The sequence below is a fragment of the Triticum aestivum genome, chromosome 1A (assembly GCF_018294505.1).
Source record: "Triticum aestivum cultivar Chinese Spring chromosome 1A, IWGSC CS RefSeq v2.1, whole genome shotgun sequence".
NCBI lineage: Eukaryota > Viridiplantae > Streptophyta > Magnoliopsida > Poales > Poaceae > Triticum > Triticum aestivum.
In genome coordinates, this window is record NC_057794.1 from 552,542,639 (window position 1) to 552,553,568 (window position 10,930).

Here is a 10,930-nt window from a genome sequence, read left to right on the forward strand (position 1 = left end):
TTCGACAGGCCAATGACAACCAAGATAAATAGACCAAGATACCCAATTAAAGCTACAGACAAAGCATAGAACTGATGGGACGGTCCTGACTAACTACCGAAGCACTAACTCATCACCGCTGCTCTCTCATGTCATTCCATTTGGAATTACCAAAACATCACCCGAAAATATGCACCTCACCATATTTCTGCATATAGACCTGTTGGGGAACGTAGTAATTTAAAAAAATTTCCTACGCACACGCAAGATCATGGTGATGCATAACAACGAGAGGGGAGAGTGTCGTCTATGTACCCTCGTAGACCATAAGCGGAAGCGTTATGACAACGCGGTTGATGTAGTTGTACGTCTTCACGATCGACCGATCTTCAGTACCGAACGTACGGCACCTCCGCGTTCAGCACACGTTCAGCTCGGTGACGTCCCGCGAACTCACGATCCAGTAGAGCTTCCGAAAAGAGCTTCGTCAACACGACGGTTTGGTGACGGTGTTGATGAAACTACCGACGCAGGGCTTCGCCTAAGCACCGCTACAATATGACCGAGGTGGATTATGGTGGAGGAGGGCACTGCACATGACTAAGAGATCAATGATGAATTGTTGTGTCTCCAAGGGGTGCCCCCCTCCCCGTATATAAAGGAGTGGAGGAGGGGGAGGGGGCCGGCCTCCTATAGCGCGCCCCATGAGGAGTCCTACTCCCACCGGGAGTAGGACTCCCCCCTTCCAAGTAGGAGTAGGAGAGGAGAAGGAAGGGAGAGAAGGAGAGAAGGAGAGGGGGGCACCGCCCCCCTCCTTGTCTAATTCGTACTAGAGGGGGAGGGGGCGCGCGGCTGCCCTGGCCGCCCCTCCTCTTCTCCCATTAGGGCACATTAGGCCCAATATACTCCCCGGGGGTTCCGGTAACCCCCGGTACTCCAGTATATGTCCAAAACCTCCCGAAACACTTCCGATGTCTGAACATAGTCGTCCAATATATCGATCTTTACATCTCGACCATTTCGAGACTCCTTGTCATGTCCATGATCATATCCGGGACTCCAAACTACCTTCGGTACATAAAAACATAAAAACTCATAATACCCATCGTCATAGAACTTTAAGCGTGTGAACCCTACGGGTTCGAGAACTATGTAGACATGACCGAGACATATCTCTGGTCAATAACCAATAGCGGAACCTAGATGCTCATATTGGTTCCTACATATTCTACGAAGATCTTTATCGGTCAAACCGCATAACAACATACGTTGTTCCCTTTGTCATCGGTATGTTACTTGCCCGAGATTCGATCGTCGGTATCTCAATACCTAGTTCAATCTCGTTACCGGCAAGTCTCTTTACTCGTTCCGCAATGCATCATCCCGTAACTAACTCATTAGTCACATTGCTTGCAAGGCTTTATAGTGATGTGCATTACCGAGAGGGCCTAGAGATACCTCTCCGACAATCGGAGTGACAAATCCTATTCTCGATCTATGCCAACTCAACGAACACCATTGGAGACACATGTAGAGCACCTTTATAATCACCCAGTTACGTTGTGATGTTTGCTAGCACACAAAGTGTTCTTTCAGTAATCGGGAGTTGCATAATCTCATAGTCATAGGAACATGTATAAGTCATGAAGAAAGCAATAGCAGTAAACTGAACGATCAAGTGCTAAGCTAAGGGAATGGGTCATGTCAATCACATCATTCTCCTAATGATGTGATCCCGTTAATCAAATGACAACTCATGTCTATGGCTAGGAAACTCAACCATCTTTGATCAACGAGCTAGCCAAGTAGAGGCATACTAGTGACACTATGTTTGTCTATGTATTCACACATGTATTATGTTTCCGGTTAATACAATTCTAGCATGAATAATAAACATTTATTATGATATAAAGAAATAAATAATAACTTTATTATTGCCTCTAGGGCATATTTCCTTCAAGACCATATAGGGTCGAATAGTTCTCAAACGACAACATTGCCACCACATCGGGTTGTCATCACTTGCCCCTCCAACTTTCAGTTGGCCTCCATTTTTTCCTCGGGCGGTTTTAGTAGAAGTATGCAGAAAACCACCTGAAGGCAAGAAGCTTGTCCAGTCCAACCAAGCCAAACAGGAGCAGTCGCAGGAGAGCCACTTACCCAACGGCGATGAACATGAACTTAGAGATGCACACCAACACGACATGATGATATCTAGCTTGTATAAGCAATATCAGAGACGTCTCATCACAAAAACCTTGGGAATGACTACTAAAACCATCAATTTCCTGTAGGAACCATGGGACCAACATTATCAAACCTAGAACAGGTATCTCTACTAGTAAAGAGGAGTTGAGGAACGTAGACTGTACATTGGTATCTTTCTTTTAATTATGTGAAGTGAAATTGGTTCTTTGAAATAAGTGAAATCATTTTTTGAGTTGATTGAAATCAGTACTTTGAATTAACCAAAATCAATGATTATAAACTTGTGAAATCTCTTCCCTTGAAATGAGTGAAATATGTTGTTTAAAAATAATGAAATCGGTTCTTTGAAATAAGTGAAATTATTTTTTGAGTTGAGTGAAATAATTACTTTGAATTAAGTGAAATCAATGATTCATAAACTAGTGTAGTGAAATCCTTTGTCTTTGAAATGAGTAAAATATGTTGTCTTAAAAAAGTGAAATCGGTGTTTTAAAATGAATGATATATGTATTTTTATACTAGTGAAATCGGTCTTTCTGAAAATGAGTGAAATTATTCTTGTTGAATTAAATGGAACAATTCTGTTGAAGTGGGTGAAATCAATGTTTCTGACATGAAATCAGTGTTCTGAATATTGAAATGAAATCAGTGTTTTTAATTAATGAATGAAATCTATTTTTTAAGAAAGGAGTGAAATATGTTTCATGAAATTTTTAAATCATCTAAAATATATTCAAATCTGATCTTGTTTTAACGATCTCGTCGCCCGGAATTCCAATATTTAAAAAGATTTTTGAATAATTTTTTATTCAAAAGATATCAATGAATTAGTATTTCACAAGAAAAATGAAAAGCTAGTTTCTCTATGGGTGGAGAGAGAGAGAGAGAGAGAGAGAGAGAGAGAGAGAGAGAGAGAGAGAGAGAGAGAGAGAGAGAGAGAGAGAGTATGTGCATGCAGCACTCCGTCTTTCTCTACCTTTACCAGACGAAAAACTACTACCATGGACTTCTATCGGAGTGTATTGCACTGTATTTCTGCAGCAAAAAATTTGGTACCTTTATACTGCAACTCAGCACAACAATCTTGACGCGGAGACGAAGGGCAACAGATGTGCCGGTAGGTACCAGTGCTGTTAGAATTTCTGTTTGTTACGTCGATTGCTAGGTCTGTACAAAAGTTAAAAGTGGTACGTCTATACAAAAGTGGAAAGTGCTTACTGTGGATAATGGATTGTCACTAACCAAGACCACATGGTTCCATCGTATCTTTATTAACACATAAAGAGTATTTTCCTACGTGCCAATCTTTCCGGTAATGTGGACGGCCAAATTAAAATCGGGAGATACCCGAACCTGAGACCAGCATGCGATCCAGTGCTTCTTCCTTGTGACCTTTTGATACAACACTATTTAGAACTATAAAAAACACTGGTCGTGTTATGGGTATGGCAAGCACCAACGGTTGTCTATGGATGGTTCAAGCGAAATTACTTTTGAGTATGCATCTGTGTCGACATGGCACGAGGCTTCCACCGACCCTCTCGCTCCTAGGATACTGCACCTTTGCCTTCTATGGGAGAGAGATTCCATCACCACGTGTGTAGTGTAGGGTCACAACGGGAAAAGATGTCCGAAATGTGATTTTGCCATGGGCTGATCGTTGTGTAAAGTGGACTTTTCTCGTCAGCTAGCCATGAGTGCGCATGGGTGGTGGCGGGCCTGGCCGTCGTCGCCGTCGGCGTTGGAGCCCCGTCCAATCTGCGAGCTTATAAAACGGCTGCTGAGGAGCCCCATTGTGCAAACCATCCATCTCAGATCAGGAGCAACCAAATCAAGAAAGAAGAGCGCACCAGAGCCGTGTTTAATCACTCACCAACGACCGATGGCGTTTCTGGGAGGATCATTGCGCGGGACGAGAAGCATTGGCAGCGGGAAGATGACGCAGGGGATGAGCCACGGCGGGTTGCGGTCGTGGCCGCAGGTGCCGGCGCCCGTGAGGCAGCTCTTCTGGAGGATGAGGCGCGCCGTGCTGCGGCCGAAGCGCCGTGCCGTGAGTTTTGGGTACGATCTCAAGAGCTACTCCCAGAACTTCGACGATGGCCTCGTCCCTGCCCACCGCCTCTAGCAACACCCGCAGTGTCTTCTTCTTCTTCTTCTTCTTCTTCTTCTTCTTCTTCTTTTCAATTCTACTTGCCGCCCGGCTGGAGCACGGCTCGAGGCTGGTGATTTGTTCCTCTAGCTCAGCTACCAGTGTATTAGTAAAAAAAGTTGAGTTGGAAAATACCCAGTGTACTAGTATTAGAAAGTACTGGTCGTACACTAGTTGCTTAGTGTTGAAAGCCTGAAACTGCCAACGAAATGACAGTGTATCTATGTGCTTCTATGTAGTCTGCAAGCCGTCACTTGACACAATGGAATGGAATTTCAGCAATTTATGTTTATGCCGCCCTAGAATACACTCTCAGCACTGGTGCTTCTCACGTTGTCGCCGTCATTTGATTCTTGAGATGAAACCAATGTAGTGTTGGTCTGTAGCTAAGCTGTTTGATATGCACACATATTGGGACTGAAGTGGATTTGCGATGTTAATTTTCAGGAGGCAAGATTTGGAACCCTCCCTTATAAAAGGTAATTATTTTGTATGTAGATCAGCAGTGAGATTAAAAGTTTTCCCTCTATTAAGAAACATTATATATGTATTCAACGTGACCAGAATGTTCAGGCCCTCGAAACTCCCATTTGGTAGATAATTGATCATTTGGGCCGACATCCATCCTTACTAGAAGCATCAGTGTGTTGCTGCGCCATGAATTACAACGTCAAAGTTATGCTCGCCTCATTGCACCAAGAGATTTAGCAAATAGCTTGGAAATCTGATTGAACTAAGATGTACTATTATCCTTCAAAAGGAAGTCTGACATATTCTAAAAGTTATTTGCTTGATTGTTAAGAGGGGCATGCACATGTAATTATTATCTTGATTTGAGTTGCTCAATATACTCAACGTCCGAAACAACAACCTTTCGCACATACAAGCATCCTTCACGCATACAAGCAGTCTCAGTCCTCGTTGGTTGCCAAGCTGAACAAAAACTATTTTTACATGCCAATGACGTCTAGGATAAATAGATGCCTAACTAAAAGCTACATACAGAACATAGAACTCATGTGACGGCCCTGACTAACTACCAAAACACTAACGCACCACCATTACTCTCTCATATCACTCCATTTAGATTTACCAAAACATCACGCGAAAATACACACCAGACTATATTTCTGCATATAGACCATAAAGGGTTCGAATAGTTCTCAAACGGCAACATTGCCACCATAGTGGGTTGTCATCACTTCTGGCCCCTCTAACTTTCCACTTGGCCTCCATTTTTTCCACGGGCAGTTTTACTAGAGGTGAGCAGAAAACCACCTGAAGGCAAGAAGTCGTCCACTGTAACCAGGCCAAACAGGAGCAATCATAGGAGAGCCACTTACCCAATGGCAATGAAGATGAACTCAAAGATGCACACCAACACTGCATGATACAACAACACAACATGATGATATCTAGCTTGTATAAGCAATATTATAGACATCTCATCACAAAAACCTTGGGGAAATTTTTTAGCTAAAACCTTTCATTTCTATATGGACCATGGGACCAACATTCCAAAGCTAGAACATGTATCTCTATTATCAAAGGGGTGTTGGCGATCATGCATTGTACATTGGTGTCTTACTCTTAATTGTGTGGAATAAGTGAAGTCGGTTCTTTCAAATAACTGAAATGTTTTTTTAGTTGAGTGTAATCAGTACATTGAATTAAGTGAAAATCATAAACTAGTGAAATCTTTTTTTTTCCTGAAATGAGTGAATTAAAACGAGTGAAATCGGTCTATCTGTTAACGAGTTTATTATTTTTTGAAATGAGTGAAATAAGCCTTTTGGAATGAGTGAAACCTTTTTATTGAGTGAAAAATATGTAGTTTTAAACTAGTGAACTCACTCTTTTTGAAAATGAGTATAACTATTTTTTTAATTAAATGAATAATTCATTTGAAATGAGTGAACTCAATGTTTTTGAAATGAAATTAGTATTTTTAATATTTCCACACTCTCTGTTTTTAATTAATGAGTGGAATCTGTTTTTAAGGAAGGAGTGAAATATGTTTCACTAATTTTTAAATCATTTAAATGTATTAAAATTTGATCTTGTCTTAAGATCTCGTCGTCGGGAATTCAAATATATAAAACAATTTTAAAGTAATATTTTTATTCAGAAGATATCAATTACTTAGTATTTTACAAGAATAATGAAGTGCTAGTTTTTCGATGGTGAAGAGAGAGAATACGTGTGCATGCAACCATCCGTCCTTCTCTAATTTTACCAGACGAAAAGCTACTATCATGGACCCTTTCACAGTGTATTGCAATGTATTCCTTCAGCAAAATATTTGCTATCTTTAAACCGGAAGTTAGCACAACAATCTTCAAGATGAGATGAAGGGCAACTAATGTGCCGGTAGGCACGGGTGGATTTCCGCTTTCTATGCCCATTGCTAGGTCTGTGCAAAAGTTGAAAGTGGTAGGTCTATACAAAAGTAGAAAGTGCTTACTACTGCTAGCTCAGCTTAATTGAACAATGGACAATGGATAGATGGGCCATGACCGTGGTGCGCATAAAGAGTCATGATGCATCAACCGTCTTCCTTCTCCTCCTCCCTTTGTTTCTTTTCCGGTGAAGATTTGTTCCAAGGAACTACATCTTCATGATTGGATATATGGATCGTCACTAACCAAGACCACGTGGTCCCAAAATATCTTTATTTACACATAAATAGTATTTCCTACGTGCCAATTTTTCCGGTAATGTGGATGGCCAAATTAAAGTCAGGGGATATCCGAACCTGAGCACCAGCACATGATCCAATGCTTCTTCTCTTGGGAGCGTTTGATACAACATTATTTTCGAAGTAAAAAGCACTCATCATGACATGGCAAGCACCAATACTTGTCGATGGATGCCTCAAGTGAAATTACTTTTGAGTATGGATCTGCTGTGTCGACACGACACGAGGCCTCCATCGACCCTCTCTCTCCTGGGAGATCCACTTAACCAATGGCGAGGAAGATGAACTAAAAGATGCACACCAACACGACATGATGATATCTAGCTTGTCTAAGAAATATAAGAGGCATCTCACCACAAAAACCTTGGGAAAAATCAACTAAAACATTTCATTTTCTATACGAACCATGGGACCAACATTACAAAAGCTAGAACATGTATCTCTAATATTAAAGAGGAGTTCAGGATTGTAGATTGTACATAGGGATCTTTCTTTTAATTGTGTGAAATAAGTGAATCAGTTCTTTGAAAATAAGTGAAATTATTTTTGAGTTGATTGAAATCAGTACTTTGAATTAACTAAAAACAATGATTCATAAACTAGAGAAGTCTATTTTCTTTCAAATGATTGAAATATGTTATTTAAAACTAGTGAGATGGGTTCTTTGAAGTAAGTCAAATTATTTTTGAGTTGATTGAAATCAGTACTTTGATTTACGTGAAATCAATGATTGATAAACTAGTGTGGTGAAATCTTATTTTCCTTGTAATCAGTGAAATATTCTGTTTAAAGAAAGTGAAATTGGTCTCTCAGATAATCAGTGGAATTATTTTTTTTGAATTGAGTGAAATAAGTTTTTTGAAGTGAGTTAAATTGGTGTTTCGAAATGAATGGAATATGTATTTTTATACTAGTGAAATTGGGCTTTTTGAAAATGAGTGAAATTACTTTTGTTGAAATAAATGGAACATTTTTTAAAATGGGTGAAATCAATGTTTATTAAATGTAATCAGCGTTATGAATATTCGAATGAAATCATTGTATTTAATTAATGAATGAAATCTAATTTTAACAAAGGAGTGAAATACGTTTCATTAATTTTTTTAAACACTTATAATATATTCCAATTTGTTCTTGTTGTAACGATCTTGTCGCCCGGAATCCAAATATGAAATAGTATTTTAGAATAACTTTTATTCAAAAGATATCAATGAATTAGTATCTCACAAAAAAATGAAAAGCTAATTTTTCAATGGGCGGAGAGAGAGAATCTGTGTGCATGCAGCACTCCATCCTTCTCTACCTTACCAGATGAAAAACTACTATAATGGAATCCTATTGGAGTGTATTGCAATGTATTCCTGCCGAAAATATTTGATACCTTTATACTGCAAGTCAGCACAACAAGTTTATGCAGAGACAAAGGGCAACAAATGTGTCAGTAGGTACTGGTGCCGTTAGAATTTCCGTTTTCTATGTCAATTGCTAGGTCTGTACAAAAGTTGAAAGTGCTAGGTCTGTACCAAAGTAGAAAGTGCTTACTGATGCTAGCTCAGGTTAACTGAACAATGGATAATGGATATATGGGCAATGACCGTCGTGCACGTAAAGTGCCATGATGTAGCCATCGACTTTCATCTTCTCCCCGCCTTTGTTTCTTTTCCGATGAAGATTTGTCCCAAAGAACAATATCTTCATGATCGGATATATGAGTGGTCAGTAACCAAGAGCACATGGTTTCAACATGCCTTTATCAACACATAAAGAGTATCTGCCTACATGCCAATCTTTCCGTTAATGTGGACGGCCAAATTAAAGTCTGGGGATATCCGAACCTGAGCATGAGCACACGATCCAGTGCTTCTTCTCTTGGGACCGTTTGATACAACACTATTTAGAACTAAAAAGCACTGGCCGTGACATGGCAAGCACCAACACTTGTCGATGGATGCCTCAAGCGAAATTACTTGTTTGTGGTACCATGCAACTGCCTGTGTCGACATGACACGAGGCCTCCAACCGACCCTCTCGCGCCTCCTTGGATGCCGTACCTTGCCTTTTTATGATGCTGCGTCGGTCTTTGACTGTAGATGTAGCTAGTGTAGGGTGCCCGACTGGAAAAGATGTCCGAAATAAGATTTTGCCATGGGCTAATCGTTGTGTAAAGTTCATTTTCTCGTCAGATATGAGTCGAGTGCGTGGGTGCTGGCGAGCCCAGCTGTCGTTACTGTCGGCATCGGGGCCCCGTCCATTCGGCAAGCTTATAAAACGGCTGCTGAGGAGCCACATTTGTGCAAGGGAAAGTTGTGGCTACTCTCGGGTGTAGGTACACCCGAGTTTGCAAAACTTTGAAAAATGTGATAAAACAAGGTCCAAAAATTCTGAAATTTCGAGACAACAAGCTTCATCAAGTGTTTGAACTTTTCGCAAAATTTCAGCTAAAAACAACATCCGAGGAGCTCTTACAAAAAAAACAAAATCAATGCTCAAACAGTGCACAAGCATAGAGCATTGATTTTGTTTTTTTGCCGAGAGCTCCTCTGATGTTATTTTTTTGTGAATTTTTCGCAGAAAGCTTGAACATTTGATGAAGTTTCATGTCCCCAAATTTCAGATTTTTTTGACATTGTTTGATCATGTTTTTTTTATTTTTTTCCAAACTCGGGTGTAGGTACACCCGAGAGTAGAAAAGCTGGTCTCTGTGTGCAACCATAAGCTACCTAATCAAGAAAGATGAGCAACAGAGCAGTGTTTAATCAACCGTGAGCTCGATCCCTTCCTTGTCATCTCATCAAGGTCGACCAATGGCGTTTCTAGGAGGTTCATTGCGCATGACGAGGAGCATCGGCAGCCAGAAGATGATGGAGGGGAAGAGCCACGGCGGGTCAGGGTCATGGCGTCAGGCACCGGCGCCCGTGAGGCAGCTCTTCTGGAGAGTGAGGCGCACCATGCTGAGGCCGAAGCGCCGTGCCCTGAGTTTTGGGTACGACCTCAAGAGCTACTCCCAGAACTTCGATGACGACCTCGTCACTGCCCACCGCCTCTAGCTAGCCACACCCGCAGGGTCTTCTACTTCTTCTTCTCAATTTTACTTGCCGCCTGGCCGGACTATCGCCCGAGGCTGGAGAGTTTGAAGCGTCGTCACCTTGTGATCTGCTCCTCCTCTAGTTCAGCTATGAGTGTATATTAGACAGTACAGTTCATACATAAGTTGCTTACTGTTGAAAGTCTGAAACTGCGAATGAAATGACAGCGTATCAATGTGCTTTTATGTACGTAGACTGCAAGCCGTGTCACTTGCCACAGTGGAATGGGATTTAAACTATTTCTGTTTATGTCGCGCTATCTGTCATTTTATTTCTGTTTATGCTAGCGAAGATGGTGGGACCAAATATTTTTTATCAACTATTTTTTTAGATCTTACCGTTGTTAGAGCATCTACACCGGACCCCATACTAGTCCCAAACGCCTGGACGGGCTGCCTAGTTAGAAAAAACGCACGCAACCGAGGTCCGCATACCCGGCCCAAACGCCCGGACTGACCGGCAACCCCGTAAACCCCATATCCCCATATATGGGGGCGGATATGGGGAGATCCCAGACGCCCCAGGAATGCCCGCCACGTTGGACTGACCGCTAGGGCCCCCGCGGTCACACGCATAGATCGGCGGTCCAACGCGCGCCTCCTCTGGTTCTTGGCGCGGATGCATTCATGGCGCCATGTGTCCCCGCTCTGGCGTGCCGCCCAAGGGAGCAAGCCTGTCTATAAGCCGGACGGCGGAAACAGAACCCTAGGCTGTTTGCCAGCTTCGCTCTCCCTCCCACCACCCCGTAACCATGGCCCGCAGAGGATCACCACCTATGCAATGTTGACGCCGGAACGCCGGTTGTAGATC

General features: G+C 41.9%; 2 protein-coding genes across 2 annotated transcripts; both read left to right on the forward strand.

The window, feature by feature from the left end:
- Positions 1-4,001: 4,001 nt before the first annotated feature.
- On the forward strand, positions 4,002-4,628 carry LOC123180761 (uncharacterized). Its single transcript, XM_044592897.1, has one exon. The coding sequence runs from the start codon at positions 4,070-4,072 to the stop codon at positions 4,310-4,312; it is 243 nt and encodes an 80-aa protein (XP_044448832.1). The 5' UTR covers positions 4,002-4,069; the 3' UTR covers positions 4,313-4,628.
- A 4,945-nt stretch (positions 4,629-9,573) lies between these two features.
- On the forward strand, positions 9,574-10,185 carry LOC123180766 (uncharacterized). Its single transcript, XM_044592903.1, has one exon. It carries the CDS (start codon positions 9,839-9,841, stop codon positions 10,079-10,081), a length of 243 nt encoding a protein of 80 aa, XP_044448838.1. The 5' UTR covers positions 9,574-9,838; the 3' UTR covers positions 10,082-10,185.
- Positions 10,186-10,930: the final 745 nt, after the last annotated feature.